The sequence below is a fragment of the Nipponia nippon genome, unplaced genomic scaffold (genome assembly GCF_047370975.1).
Source record: "Nipponia nippon isolate SJK-2023a ecotype South Korea unplaced genomic scaffold, ASM4737097v1 scaffold_7, whole genome shotgun sequence".
Taxonomy (NCBI): domain Eukaryota; kingdom Metazoa; phylum Chordata; class Aves; order Pelecaniformes; family Threskiornithidae; genus Nipponia; species Nipponia nippon.
The window spans coordinates 39,004,659-39,020,799 of record NW_028262391.1 but is presented as its reverse complement, the minus strand read 5'-3'; the positions used below and the strand labels follow the sequence as shown (position 1 = coordinate 39,020,799).

The 16,141-nt window shown below is 40.5% G+C and overlaps 1 protein-coding gene across 3 annotated transcripts in view; it reads left to right on the top strand.

Annotated features, from left to right (window-relative positions):
* Nucleotides 1-12,747, top strand: part of LONP2 (lon peptidase 2, peroxisomal) — a 45,432-nt gene extending 32,685 nt beyond the window's left edge. The window contains exons 13-15 of one of the 3 annotated variants that reach the window (XM_087740950.1): nucleotides 7,495-7,702; nucleotides 9,041-9,231; nucleotides 11,110-12,747. In XM_087740950.1, the coding sequence (XP_087597076.1) occupies nucleotides 7,495-7,702; nucleotides 9,041-9,231; nucleotides 11,110-11,331 (621 nt within the window). In that variant the 3' untranslated portion in view covers nucleotides 11,332-12,747. Of the gene's footprint in view, nucleotides 1-5,933; nucleotides 6,160-7,494; nucleotides 7,703-9,040; nucleotides 9,232-11,109 lie in introns of those variants that run through there. The other 2 variants (XR_015700807.1, XM_087740951.1) reach the window with 2 other exon arrangements.
* Nucleotides 12,748-16,141: the final 3,394 nt, after the last annotated feature.

The following is a 16,141-nucleotide window of genomic DNA, read 5'->3' as shown; positions in this document are numbered from 1 at the left end:
GTCTTTATTTTATCTTATTTTGTTTTAATTCAGGGTACATAAATAACATAATGGCATGACTTTCTGTTAGCAGAGATGCCTGCAGCAGTGCTTAAGAATGTGGTGGTGTTTTTTCAGTTTATAACAACTTTGCTTTTGTTTGGGGGATGTTTGGTGGTCTTGGGAAAGATGCCAAAAGTAGAATCTACCCAGGAATCCTGTCTCTGAGGCAGCTGTGTTAAGGACTGTCCCACATACCTCCTTAAAGCCAGTCAGCATTTTTGGGTATTAAAACCACTTCAGTTTGCACCAGAAGTTCTCAGACATTCTTTAGATTATTGTGACTCTTAGGTATTAAAAATGTTTTATGATCAGTCAGGCACCTCCAGCTTCCTAGTACCAGCTCTGTTCCTCAGTAGGCATATTCCAGAATTTTTTCTTTCCCCCATCTGTATTTTGCTACATTCTATGAAAACGCCATCAATTAAAGTAGTTTGTTAGTTTGGGTTTCTCTTTTCACCATTTACATTGCAGTTATTCTCTGCTTTACTTCAGGTCCAGGTGAACTGACCGAGCGTAAGTAGTATATATAACACTATGACAGGAAACCCGTTGCTGATGGAACACTAAATTTTTCTATCTTTATCCTGGAGAAAAGATCAGTAAACCAGTAAGTTATGGAGAAAACAGAAATGAAGGGAAAACTTCCAGAAGAGACAAAATTCAAACTTTTAAGTTCTTCTCTCCTAGATGAGAGAACCAGACTCCAGTGGGAACTGGAGGATAAAAAGGGGACAAGATACGCAGGGGAAGCAGGAGAAAATGAATGAGTGTTAAGGAATCAGTCAGTTGTTAGACCTGAACTGGGGGGGTTGGATTTGAAGATCTTGTCATGGAAGAGATTCTTAACAAAGAGACAGAAATGAGGAAACAAGTTGAAAGAAGACAGCTCTGTTGATTGCGTTAGAGGATGATGATGGTAGCAGTGGAAGCTGGGGGGAATGGGAGGCAAGGAAGATCAGGTGATCAGGACACCAGTACCTTATGACTCTCTTGGCTGAGTTTTTTTCACATTGGTCATTTATGTTCTGGTTTATTTCTTTTTACTTTCAGAAATTAGAAGAGATTGCTCTTTAGGCAAATGACTTTGTTGTAAGCAACTTACATTCTTTGTTTGCACCCCTCAGAAGCCGCTATGCCCAGTAATAAAATCACACAAAACAGTTTAAGGCCATTTTAATTAAGAAGGTAGTGTAGATATACTTTAGCTTGATTTGGAATGACTGTAGCCATCAGACCATTTGTAATACTCCTGTGGAAATTTTTACTAGTCTGTCTATCTTCTTCTCGCTACCTGACTTCTAGAAACAGTTACTGAAGAATAGCATGTGGGTTTTTTGCAGAGGAATAACATTCTATCTGAATTTTCATTTTGAAGTATGTTATATAGTTCAGAGATCTGGTCTTGGGAGCTAAAGCACTGCAGGATCATTTGGCTTTTTAGTGCTTGAATTGCATCTGCACGTAAAGCCATTGTAGTAAAATTGAACTTAATATTCAAGGCAGTACCCTGATTTCTACAAATGGCGTTTATTCGTTTCATAAAGGTGCTAAAAAATAAAAAATTGAATTTTGTAAATTTGTACAAAAGTTCTGGTTGCTTGCAGCTGTACTCCCAGTTCCCAGTCAAGAGTAGAATTAATTCAAAGAAATGTGAACTTATCACACTTTTTAAAAATTAGATTGTAGGCCAAGAAATATGCTAGTAGGGTGACTTTCCTTAGATGTTCTGCCTCGTTTTGAACTTTTTCTGGAGTTGATTATTCATTTAAATTTGGTAGTGTGGTTATATTGGCAAATAATTTCTGCTATTTTGTCGTTTTTCTACAGGAGTAAGCAGTGCAAGTAAAATTTTTAAAGCGTGGTTCTTAATTCCAAATATACAAATACATGAGTGCTGGGTTGGGTGTTTTGGTTTTTTGGTTGGTTTTTTGGTGTTTTGTTTTTTTTTTTTCATGAAGAGTTGCCCTGACCATGCATGTAAGCATTTCATGGATCTGCTGGCCTGAAGAAGCTGAAATAAGACTGACTGAAGCTTTTGACCTGTGTATCAAAGGTTTTTTAAACGTTTCCGTATTTAGCAGGCAAATTAAGTAGTGCGTAAATAGAACTGGAGATGTATCCACACAGCATCAATTCCCTGAGCAGCTCAGGATTTACTTTCATGTACTATTTGCTGTATTTATTAATGAGTAAATATTTTTTCAGTACACACTTATGATTTTTTTCAATGTCAGTTGCTCAGCCACGTAACTCCTGTTTTAATGAATTTTCCCAACTAACCTATTATTCCTTTGAATTTTCCCAAGTGCCCCCAAGATTCTCTCAAATGAAGAGTATAGCTCCTCTCTCAGTGACAGGCGTTCCAGGCTGGCTACTGGTGTGTGTTCTGCTTTTGTAGCCTGCAGTGTGTCTCTCTCCTTTCTGTATCTAGCCTTTAAAGCGTCACCTTCGACCTGCATTTTGCCATTTGCAATTAGTTGAAATAAAGATACAATGGAGGCAGCCACTACGTCAGTACGTGGATGAGACTGAGCAAATAGAACTGAAAACACGACATGACTTAATTGATCTGTTGTCCTTCAGGGAGTACCTTAAAATCAATGATTCATCTTTCACCGTTTCAGTGCATGGCCTGTGTGTTTTCTGCAGCGGTCTCCCAGCAGAAAGGCATGACAGAATACTCAGCTCATACTCGTAGGATTAATTCATTCATCACAAATAAATAATCTTATGTGTCACCCTACAGAACAAATGTTGGAATAAATCACATAGTAAGGCTTTGGAAGAATAATCTTGACCGTAGTTTAAAGTGTAAAAGATGTAATGAAATGTTTCAGCACAGCACGCTTTTGGGGGAAAGGGTTTATAACATATCCAGAGTGTTTATAATGAAATATTTCTCTTGTCACTTGGATTTCAGCTTTTTTTTTTTTTCTTTCTTTCTTTCTTTCAACCCATAATTCTGCTCAGTTAACAAAACGTTATTGGCACCACAGGAAGGCCCGTCAGAATTAGTCTGTGTTCTCATAATGTGAGTGAAGTTGGAGCGACAGAAGCTCTAGGTCAGTGAAATTACCTATTCTAGGAAATGAAAGTGCGGATGCCATAGAAGAATAGCTCTGTTTCACGGGACATACACAGCTCTAACTAAGGAACAAATTAGGTTATCTTTTAGAAGCAAAACCTGTACAAAGCACAGGTTTAGATAGGCATTTTTATCTAAGAAATATCAGTCTTGTGGTGATATTTCTGGGAAATCCTCCTCCCTTGAAGGCAAGCTGCTGTTACGTGTTTTGCCTGCAGTGGTTTGCCAGGGAATGAATCAGAAGGGTAGACTAGAAAAAACGTCTGTGCAGTCAGGCTGGGAGAACCTGTGGAAGGATAACAAAGATGCCTAAGGCCGGCGAGTAACTTAGGACTGGTTCTCACCTTCCCATTATGAATCAGTGACTTAATAGCTTTTTGTCAGTCCTGCTGCCTTACAAAGTAACTCCAAAACTGCGGATTTGCAGATGATGTCTCTTTTCTTTTGTCTTGGAATAACCTTAAATATTTTAAAATAAATGACTGCACTAAATGCTAAGACTTTAATTTTGCAATGTCCAGGCAGCTAAAATGTATCTGACAATATGTTCATCTACTCGGATTACAGTTAAATCGTAGCTGGGTTGGTCTCAGCTACAAAAAATTTCAAAAACCAAGACTGTTTATGTAGGTCAGCGACCTCTCCTTCCATCATCTGACGGACATGGCCAGTCATCAGCTGATTCTAGTGGTCATTTGTAATTGAAGTTGTTTAAAAAGTACAAGTAAGGAGTTTTTCGAATTTAAATTCCTCTGACTTTGTGAGAAGAAATTGTTCAGAGGTGCCAGGAGTGACTGAGTCTTGTGGAGCTCCCTGTAACGCCTCATGGGTATGTTTCACGTAATGGAACGCGCTTCCCCTAAGTGCTGTATGGGTGTATGGCGTTCTGCGTGCGTGTGCGTTGAGGGATTTTCAAGAGTCTTTTCGGAAGACAGTTATCAGAGCTGCCAGGGCATTTTCTGTACGTATGCCTGCCAACACGCATCAGTTAACCTTCAGGTGAGGAGGCTGCAGTAGAGGTAGTACAGTCTCTAGTTGTACAGCAGGAGAAGTTGCTGGCCTCTTAGTCTGCCGGTTAGTGTGAAGAATGGTGGTTGAAAGGTGATTAACACTTACTACACGCCTAGTTTCTCTTACCGAATCTCAACTGACTTGTGAAAGTAGGAGGTACCGACGTAGTCTGAGGATAGAGGAAGGAGTTTGTACTGAGGTGATATAAATGATGAGTCTTTAGAACCATTTGGGTTTTGATCTTTACTCATGTTCGCTGTTTTCTGCCCCTGAGCTCTCAAACAGTGGAATTAGTCTGTAAACTGTTTTGAATTGATACGTAGTTCAAGCCAGGGCTAACATCCAGTCCAAAAAAAAGGAAAAGAAAACAAAAACTCTCAAACCAACAAACCTTGTTGATGGCTGCTGTGGGATGGGAGAGGGTTTGGACAGTTACTTTTGTTCATTATACCCGAAATGTTTGAAACCATGACAGATTGCCAAAATGTATGGTTGTTTCAAGTGTAAAGGAGAACGCTTCAGTGTTGTTGGATATCAGTGTAACCAGGATGAATTGATTTTGTTAACCTGAGTTACTAAGCAATTACTAAGTAATCAGAGTAAGTCACTGTAACTAATAAAATACAGGGAACGGATATAGAAACTTACGTTAACACAAATGAAAGTGCTTGATAAGCTGAGGTATTTTGATACCATAGAAGTGAAACGCTCTATTATGTACAATTTTCTTAAATGCTAGATAAAGAAGCAGCCATTCTAGCTAAATTATTTCTAGCTAAAGCAAATGGCACAATGTCCTTCAAAATATGTAGAAAACAGAGCCACAAGAGAACCAAGGAGAGGGGCTGCGTGGCTTCCTTGGCTTTAGTGTGAGCCAAGTATAGTTGCTAACTTCCCTGCTTGTCAGTTGGGTCCAGGAGTGTCCCACCAGTCCCACGGGCCTCCGCTGCTTGTCCCTCCTGGCAGCTGGAGTCGTTTGCGCCAGCAGCTCCCGTATCAGCACAGCTTCGCTACAGGTAGAGCTGGCACCACGCGCGCCGTGCCTCTGCGGCGTGCTGCTTTCCCTCCAGCCAGGAAACGGGGATCCTGAACGAGGGCCACATTTCAAATCTTAGTCATCACACTTAGAAGACGACAGCGCTTGATGGTTCAGTATAGAATTTGGCAAAGCATGTAATCCGAGATGAGAAATTACAACAAGAAGCATGTATGTTTAATTTCATTTTGTAGGGCTTTAAATGCTTTTTTTTTTTTGTCTTCACCAATTCTCTTGCATGAGCAAGTTGTTCCTGTCATGTATCTGAGTTGTCTACAGCTACAAGTAGCACAACTCGTGTGTTTGTAAATGAGCTTATTTTTTTTAAATGTGCCTCTCTTTGGCCAGTAACCAGAGGTACCAGCTGTAGAGCAAATAGTTGTTCACTCTTATTGCATAAAGGAAGCCGTTTTCTATTTGTGAAACAGGAAAGAGAAACTGAGCATTAAGAATTTTATGGTCTGGATTTGGATTTTATTTTTATGATGGGGATGGATTTCAGCCTAATACTGAAACATTAACATGTGGCTCCTATTCAGAAAGAGAGTCCTTGTTCTGATAACCCCGTGGAAGGCGACACTGTTCTGCTTAGGTAACCCACTGCTGCTGCTTGACTTGCAAAACTTCAGGCCCGTGTACTACTTGGGGACTTGCAGCAGCATTTCTAGTGGGCTTAGAGAGAGGCATTTTAGTAAGCGACCAAAGTACTTAGTAAGTTACTGTCTTTGGAGCTCACGAATTGAAGTATTTCTATTACAGCCAGCTCGCAGCAGAGCCATACAAGTATTTTTGCCTCCGGCCCTAAGGTACACGGCTGTACAGGCTTCTATACGGATCTCTCTGATCTCGCAGCTGGGCGGATGGTTCAAAGCAAGTCAGCCCTGTGTGTACCGAGCTTTGCCTCCTCGGTGTCTGTACAAAGTCTGATGAGTTTGCTTCCCTGCTACCTCTTGGAAGGGAGCAAAACAAAAGCATGAAGATTATGGTGAGTTGCGCAGTGCAGAATTAATTGATGCTAGAGGGAAAAAAAGGGGTCTGTTGCTCTGGATTCGCAAGTAGTATAAAATGGAATGTTAAAGGTGCTTAGAAGGGACAAAAATAGTTTGAGAAATTTAAACGTAACTAGAAATGCAGATTTCAGAATTGGAATTCTTTTACTGTGGTTCTGTTGTGAGGCTCCTTTGGCTTGTTTTCTATCCAACAAGTGAAATGTTTCTTTAAATTCTCCAAACAGTTTAATGAAGAATTTATCCCTTTCAGGAGTGAAGCGAATGAACTTTCAATTCTGCATTTCTGTAAAAGACAAAATTATTTTAAAATGGGCCTATCGCTTTCTTATACAAAGGAGTATTTGTCTTTTGCTCTAGTCACTGCCTGGCACAGTAAAAATTCATCCAGTTTCTTTTCTGCCTTGTAATAAATACATAACTTAGTAGTTCAGAACATGCTGAATAGCTGTATGATCTTTCATCAGGGTTTCTTCATCTCCTTGAAGCTCAGGAAAAGAAAAGGACTTTCTGTATATTCTAAAAGAATCTCTCAGACAGAGGGGGGAAAAAAAAAACCAAAAAAACAAAACCTGGAAGTTTCACGGAAAACATCCTGCCTCTCTTTCCTTCTCGTAACGCAGGAGACTGGGACTTGGAGACCTCCGTTACTCTCCTCAGTAACCAGGCACAGGCAGACTTTTACATAAGGAGCTCATAGCCTTGCGTGGGGTAGAGCTTGCTTAACTACTTGTAATCGCTAATGGGAGTCAGGCAGATTTCCCACCCGCTTGCATATCTAGCCTGCTAGCAGACGTGTTTTCATTATTCAAATTATTTATAAACATTTGCAATGAACAAAATCAGTGCGTTGTCTGACAGTAGTTTGGGCAATGCAGCCACCTTTAAAAAGGCTCTTAGGTAACATTCAGGAGCAAAACTGGCTTTTTTGTCTAACAAACAGAGTCAGGGCAAAGACACTGCTAGCGGATGGATTAAGTCATGGAAGCATTCAGTCAGGATCGACCAAATACTTGGAAGTCCTTTGAAGAGAAAGATTCTCATTGAACTTTGGGGGGTGGGGAAGGTTTCAAGAATGATATACCCAGATGTTTGCCATCGCCTTAAGCTAAGCAGCCACCTACAGCTCCTGTTCTGTAATTAATGTTTACACATAAGGCAGAATTAAAAAAAAAAACAGCAGCGATCAGACACTTGGGCTTAACTTTTGTGTTTTAATGGGTACACTTGTTTTGAACTATCAATCAGGTTGGTTTTGCAATAGTTTCGTTAGGACTGTTCCCTAAACTGTTTCCTGTGTTGTTTTCCTTCAGGTGTCTGAACGCTTAAGCCAGCCGGGAGTAGCCATAGGCTTGGCTTGGACTCCCTTAGGGGGAGAGATCATGTTTGTCGAAGCTAGTCGCATGGATGGAGAAGGTCAGCTGACTTTGACTGGGCAGCTCGGGGACGTTATGAAGGAGTCGGCGCATCTTGCCATTAGCTGGTTGCGCAGCAATGCCAAGAGATACCAGCTAACCAACGGTAGGTTGGGAAAAAAGACAAGCAGTGCACGGCTGCATTGCATCACAGAGACTGCCTGCAGCCATCGGCCTCTTATTGCGGGCATGCACAGAAAGGAAGCGTTAACCTTGCATGGAAATTAAATGTCCTAGAACTTGATATTTTTCAATAATGAAGCAGATTGGAGCAGTGGAAGTTACTTGTACTCATTGTGGAAATGTATTAAGCGTTGCCTTAACGAGAGAAAGGGCTTTCCAGCAATCGGTGCTACACCGGAGATGAAATCGGCTCGAGAGTTCCTTTTTGTAGTTCTTTTCCCGACTCCTGCCAAGCTGAGGTGTCCGTGGCCTGGCAAACAGGTCAGTCTTCTGGGCAGAACATGAGCCGCCACTGCGGATTCTCCCACCCTGGCCAGTCCCTCCCTGCAGCACCCTGGCAGGCTGCGGCCAAGGGTGCTTCTGCGCCAAGGTGCTTCTCCTTAGTTGTGGCAGGCGCTGCCTCATTGTCATTTTTACATTCAAGCTTTCCGGCAGTACTTCATGATGTAGATTTAGATACGCCAGGCTGTAGTTTTCCTCTAAAATTAAGATGCAGTTTCTGTTAAAAGTAGGCTTTTGTAGTCTAAGTTGTAGTATTTTGAGACTGAGTTGGGTTTGTGTGGCAGCTGTTGAGCTGCAGTGCAATAGGGCTTCAGCCCAGCAGCTTTTAACTCTTTTGGTTTTTGTTTGAACCTCCCAGGAGTTCTAGAAATGTGCTTTCTAGTTTGATCATCTGCTGAAGAGTCGAATAATTGTCCAGTATCTGTCATCACTTATGGAAGTTTAGGTAGTTAAAAAACTAAATTGAATCAATGTATGAAACGCTGCTGGCATTAACTGTATACACGCTTACATCTCTAGTTCACAGTGTCGTGTCCTACAGGTTAAGTAAGGCGAAAAGATGTAGATCAGAGATTTACTTTGTAATACTGGCTGATACTGGGTCTCTGGGGAGTGCTGATTTTGTGGTATGGTCTCTGAAAATTGACATTTATGATTTGGGACATAAAACCCCCAAAAATTCTATGTAGGAATTCCTTGGTTTCTACATTAATCCCTATTCTGAATTTCCCAACACATGGAAGTGCTGAGCTTATTGGTTAACTTGTTACGGTTTTGTCTAGGAATCTGGATGTAGGAAAGCTTGCGTTTTCTTTTTGTTTGTTTTTCTAGGGCCTCTGCAACATGGTGTTGTTTTTTCAGCCTACTGTTAAAAAATAGTGCTAAGACTTTCAGTTCTCTGGTGGGCTTTTAGAATAAAGACCAGGAACAAAAATGGGTTTAGATTTTTCACATTCAAACCATTCTTTTTTTCCTTAAGCTTCTGGAAGTTTTGATCTCCTTGACAACACTGACATCCATCTGCACTTCCCAGCTGGAGCTGTCACAAAAGATGGACCATCTGCTGGAGTTACCATAGTAACCTGTCTTGCTTCACTCTTCAGTGGGCGGCTGGTGTGTTCAGATGTAGCCATGACAGGAGAAATTACACTAAGAGGCCTTGTTCTTCCAGTAAGCATCATCTGAGAAAAGAGCCGAGTTGTATTAATTCTCCATATTCTGGATATGAAATCTGTTTATAGCCGTTCACAAAAGCAAAGCCTTGCTGGGTCGTTCCCTAGCAGCACCCAGCCTCTCCTGGTGCAGCTGTGCGAGGCTGGTGGAAGCCAGCCTGCCGTAGCACCGTACCACTCCTCTGTCTGCTTTGCACTTAACGTTAAAGCTAGCCTTGGCGCTGTTTTCAGGGAAAGCACGTTAAAACGTCCAGTTAGAAAGGAAACCTAGAAATCTTAAAATTCCAGATGGTTCCAAAATATATATTGCAATTTCTAAGCGTGCTTCCTCAAACGATGACTACCGAAGTATCTCCAGTTTCTTTAAAGAGTTGGTTCTTAAAGCTCGTACAGTAATTGCGTATAGGTTACTCTTGAAACCATTTCCATACATGTGTTTTTAGATTCTTCTTAAATTCTGTTCCTTGTATGTAGTTCAGCTGAATGGTGTTCCCAGAAAGCTTTTTCAAAGCATGAGGGCAAAGGCAAGTTTTCAGACGAATACAGCGTAAGTACCAAACGGAGGCTGGCATAAGTGATGGAGCAGATGTGGGAGCTACCACCTCATACCACATGAGGGACAAAGGAAGGGTGACGCTGGAAAACAGTACTTTGTTGCATGCAGTAGGGAGTGACCCAGAGGGAACACGGTAAGGTGGCAGACCAGAAGGATCTCTGAAATAGCACTCTGGTGGCAGTCAGACTGACGCGAGTGCCGGTCCAAGGCTCCAGGGAAAAATGAACACTGCGGTAACTCTGACCTGGTGCAAGTTTGCTTAGCTTTCCAAATAAATTGCCCTTGCTGCACCAGTGACCAAATTCTGCCTATTGTTTAAAGCGGGTGCAAAAATTAGGTATCTGTAAATACTACACCAGGCTGACCTTCTTTCTGAATGCTGTCTAGAACCTTGCCGTTAGTAGTAACTTAATTCACATGAGCATGCCATTAACTGCATCTGCTGCCCGAACGCAAGCAACGGGGTAAGTACGCAGCCCTGTCCGGACTGGACCCATCACCACGAGGACCTGGGGTTCGCTGCTGCCTCGTGTTACAGCAGCCTGGGTTGTGCCCTTTGTGCTGTAATACCAGGCTTTCCTTTCCTCTAACGCGTTGTAAAATTACAAGTTTCTTCTGTAAGATGGTCTTTAAATAGGATTAGAAAAGAGTTCAAGGGGAAGAAGCTACAGCTGTGACTGAAAGAAAAATGAATTTAAAACCCCTCTTTAGACCTCATTACAAACTCAACCAGGTGGCTTATTGAAGCGATGCCTGTGTTTCTAGAACAAAGCCATCTTTGCAGTTTTGGAGCACAGGTTTGCTTTTCCGTGCGTTTTCTGTTGGACAACTCAAGTTATTTATCGTGTGGCGTTGCATCCTTAAGGCTCCTTTCCCCCTAAACCTAACACTGCCTTTATCTCCAAAATCTTCTGTTCTAATGAAAATCTAATGGTCTAAGGTAGGTGCAGGATTTCAGCACGCCATATGAAAAAACTGAGTTAAGGCCATCTTTCTTAGAAAAAAATAATTCCTGAAAAGTAATGACTTTTCCGCTATTGATATTCTTGTACCTGCATTCCTAGATTAATGTTTCATTTTTAAATTTTTTTCCTCTCGTTATTAACTGTTACAGAAAGGGTACTGTAGCATATTAGCATATTTCCCTCATTAAGCATATAATGAGCTAAAACTACTGCTGCAGTTTTAATTGCTTTCCTAAATGATTGGGGGAGGGAGAACCTTTCATTAAAAATTTAACTCCTGATGTGTTTTGTTACGATAATTACCTTATTAGATTAGTGTCATGGATTTTTTATATCTCTTTCTTCTCCTGATTAGGTTGGGGGAATTAAAGACAAAGTCCTGGCAGCACACCGAGCTGGACTGAAGAGAGTTATCATTCCCCGAAGAAACGAAAAAGATCTCGAAGAAATTGCAGTGAATGTACGGCAAGATTTGACTTTTGTTATGGCAAGCTGTCTAGATGAAGTTCTTAACGCAGCTTTTGATGGAGGATTTGCAGTTAAGCCCAGAGCTGAGCGTTTGAACAGTAAACTTTAAGCAGACAGGCTGAGATATTACTTCTGTGTCAAATTTAGAGATCAGTAACTATCAGCTATACATGTATCAGGTATAACTATGAGCTAAACTTGATTGGTTAAATGTGGGTGTAAATGCGATCAAAATAAAAATATTACTTCGGCAGTTAACAACCTGAAACCACGCTTTACGGGCATTTGCTGCTTTTTACTATCATCGGCAAAGAACCTTGAAAAAAATACTGACTTCCTGCTAGATTCGAGCACGAGAAAGCTGAAGCTGGTGAGACCGAACTCCTTAGCTTACCTGGCATGTACGTATATGAATGTCAGCAGCTGATGACGTCTTTGAAGAGGACACAGCCACAACCAGGGAATAACGAGCAATTCTGCGAGCTACGTTCAGAGAACCCAACTTGCAGCAAGCGCAGCACAGCAAGAGGGTCTGCAGGCGGGGTTGTTACCGACAAGCAAACTGATTTAGAGCAAGAGTTTACTTATTTAGGCAGTAATGTTCAATATGCTATGGAGCAGTAGCATCACGGGAAAAATAAGGGTTTTGAAATCTAAAAAATACGCTTAAGGGATTTGAACAGAAGCAATATGGTCTAAATTAAGTTAGTGAGCCCTCTCAGTTCTAGTTTGTAGCAAGGTCAACGCAGACATCATTTTTCAAACCTAAACAGAGGAAGCAACTCCAGAAGAACTGAACTGTGCTAATTTTTGTGTAGGAAGGGAGATAACGCACTGAAGTTCACGTACGCGCAGTTGTACTTACAGCACCAGAAGCAGGTGGAGCGTACTTGGACGACTTTATGAAAAAGCCTGGTGACATGTTGGAGGGACAAAGTACATGTCCTTCATTCTTACCTGATACAAATCAACTTGATTCTGGGATGCCTACGCTCGGAGTTTAGCCTACAAAAATTAAATCCACGTAAACAATGCCAAGAAAATACCAGATGATTAAATTGCATTAGGTACAGCATACTGTGAACAACCGAAGTTTTAAGAAAGTCCGTCAGTGTCCCATCTCAGTTAATCGCTTTGTCTCCACCTTCCCTCGAATGTTAGTGAGGATAAAAATTTAAACTTATGTAATGTAAGATCTTTGAGCGTTTCATTGTTTTACACATGGTCGACCACAAGAGAAAACCCAGTCTGTTAACATTCTCTTCTTGCTCACTAATTCTGAAACAAACTCAAGTGTGCTTCTGCAACGCAAATTGTATCGATGACTAAAGCCTGTTACGGAGGCGGCCTGTAAATCAAAAGTAAGTTTGGTTTGCTTTCATTTCCATAGATAGAAAGCTGATTTACCTGGAACATAATAGCACTGACGGTAATAAATTCAGTGGGTATTTCTGCACCTGATTTACAAAAGATTTTACAACTTTCACAGAAGACTTCATCTAATAAAATGATAAAAATAAAAACCCCTTTTGTTTCACTGTTTTCAGAACTCTACTGTTCGTCATGCACTAGCTAAGTTCCAAGGGTAAGAGGCAACAAACACAGAATCTCAGAATATTTTCTGTCTTACTTGAACACAAGAAGTGCAAAGAAACTAGACAGTCCGTAAAACACCAGAGAGGTACGATAACTAATGTGCTGCTTTGCCTTTAATCAAAACCAGGAGGGGGGAAAAAAAAAAAATTCTTTACCAAACTTAATGCAGCTCAAATAACAATCCTGCACTAGTGAGAAAACAGACATGCATGGAATTCCAGAGCAGTCTGTTTACACACGTAACAAAAAAACCTGCATTTTTGAGGAAGATAGTAAGTACTGTAAAAAAAGTTTCCACGGCAATTTCACTTCAGAAGAACAGGGAGTTGCTCCCAAGAAAAGTTCAGCGATGACCTCCTGTCTGCCACACCGCTCCCGTGTGCAAGTCTTGTCCACACGGACTGCAGCCGAAAGGTGAGGGTTTTAGTGCCACTCTGAAGATATTAATAGGCATTTACTTAAGGCGTTTCGTGTTCCCGCTTGCAGGGCTGACTCGGTTATGTTACTTTGTTGAGATTTTTTTAAATAAAACTTAAGCATCACCCATTGTATCGGATACCACAGACACACTTTAGTGCCTTTTCTTTTGTTTTCACTGAACGCTGTCGAGAAGAATAACAATCTGTGCAGCAGCAAGCCAGAACAGTAAAGTTTTAAACTAATTTCAGTACACTGGGGATTATTCTGCTTTGCCTCTGACAGGTAAATGGACCCGATATTAAACATGTGTCCCTCAGAATAAACCGTGAGATAGCTAAAGCTTACCGAAGGTGAAAAGCAAGCAGGGGTAGCTCCTTTCCTCTATCCACACTATAAATTGCTAGATAATAACTATTCCACTAGTACAGCTCATGCTTTAATCATAGTAGCTTTGAAAAGAGACTGGATGATACAACAGTATAGGCAGGAAGACAAACACAGTTCACCTGCTTTAATTTTAAAGCACGACTGCAAACAAGAACTAGCAAGAAATGTCAAAACAGAACCCAAATATTAACATCCACATTTGTCAAACAATTTCCTTTTACGGCTTTTTTTTTTAAAGGGCAATGAAAAACAATGGAGGTAGTGCTAGTGGACATACGCAAGATCTACTGCATTTCATCTATAAAAGACAAGTTTAAATACCCTTACCCAATACTACAGCAAAGTAAAACAGTGCTTTCTAAAATAAGTAGCTAATGTTAAGACAACGCCAGGCTTTAATACACCGTTTATTTTAGATAAGGTAGTAAACTGTACAGATTTCTAGTACGTTTTCTTTTTTCATATGTAACAGAGCATAGTTGACTTACCAGATCCTCAAACTCTTTGGAGAGATCCACTGAATTAGGCTTCTAATACTTTGGAGGATCTGGGCCTAAGGATAATTTGTTTAATCATTCCAACTGACGATGGGCATCAAATGTTTTATACAGATTTCTTTTTTTTTTTAAACGCCACATGGAGCAATACTAGCTGACGTTACAGTAAGTCAGCATACGTTAGTTATGCTATAGCATTTGTCATCTGTAAAACGTGACGAACTGTCTGACCGTACCAGTTAGCTTCTGAAGTTCATCACAAATGCCATTTTTAAAGTCCCCTTCAAAAGCACAGTCTTGATCTTCAGCCCATTCTAGCCTAAATAAAATCACTGCAGATCAGCACAGCACGGTTTTAAGCTCCACCGTTCTTTTGGGGACACAAGTCGGACCGTTCCAGGTACAAGCAGCAGCAGAGAACAGTCTTGTACAACTTGTCTGCTCGCGCAGCCCCGTTACTCTCTAACCCTAAGTGTCGGCCTGCTGAGGGTCCTTACAGCTTCTGAGCTACACTTTCTTAACAAAACTGCGGAGAGCGGAGAACCAGGTAACCTCGGCAGGCAAACTTCAGTCCAAGCCAGCCTCTCATGGGCGAGCAAGTCAGACAGTGAGTCAGTGTATTCCTCTAAAAATACCTGAAGTGTTTAGCCAAGTTTTTGTCAAAGACCAGAAGACAAACCTGAGGTAAATGTAGACAAGCTTAATTAGGCGAGAATAATTACTGAAGTTAGAAGACTGACTGCAAACAAATCGGCTGTATAGTCACACGAAAAAAAATGCTAGATTGCAGGATTTTTTGAAGCGTTTCTCTACTGTCACAAGGTACATCTTTGAAATGAAATCTGTGCACAGTTCAAACAGCCTAAATATCAAATTTTAAGAAGTGAAACTTTTTTACTACATGAAGCCAGCTATTTCTGTAGTATTTTATTAATCCAACCTGATGGATTTTATGTTCCTTACCTGTAGAACTACTTACCTCATCATGCATCAAAATAATAACAAGAGTTGTCTTAATAGATCAACTTCCGATAAGAAAGTTAAGACAGCGCACAGTAAATAAACTGTATTTTAATGGGTTACAAAAGCAGTTAATAGCCAGACCACCTTTCCCAACAGACACCCCGCTACTACTAGGTTTGACAAAGATTTCTTTCAAATAGCTCGAGATGAAACAGCTTTTCACCTTACTCTTTTTTCTGTCGCTACGTCAATGTTTCGCAACACAACACTGTACACATTCATGGTGGAATTTTTCACATGTAGGCAGTCTGCATAAAGCCCGATATCCTTCAGAAGCCTCTACAGCTGCTGAATCACACCTGTAAGAGATCACGTGCCTTGTAACGGGTATCATGTCACTAAAATGCTATACAAAAATCCGTTCAAAACAGCTACTTTAGTAACAACCAAAAGACGTGAAGACAAGAAACTGAGCAAGAGTAGCAATGTGTCAAACTTTGAGCTAAAGCAAAAGGCAAAAGTTGGGGGTTTTTAATTTGCCAGGTATTATTTTAATGACAAATATAAAAAGACTGAAAACATCTCATTCTGACTGCCTTTTTTTTTTTTTTTTTAAACAAACGGTCTGTTTTTATGATTACAAATACTGTGTAAGACAATACCTTCTTTGTACTGCAAAACCAACAAATACAAGGATGCAATCAAGTTTCTAAGCATCTCTAAATTTGAAACGTGAATTATTATTTTTTTAATTCGGAAAATTCTTAAGAATTGTTCATTTTTGTTAGAAGATAACTCAAAGTACAACAACATCTAGACCTGTTTTTAAAGGAGCTTTCTTTCCTGATACATCTTTGAACATAAGCACTCCTCTCGAGTTCGGTACATTCACAAAAGAGCTCAATTAAGAACAGCATCACCAATGAATTGACTACTGGAAAGAGACAAAATTTACCAAACATACAGAAATATAAGTTTTACCATAGCAATTATGCATATCAAAAGATGACACCTGTAATTAACTTTAAAAAGATACAAAAAAGAGAAAAACCTGAA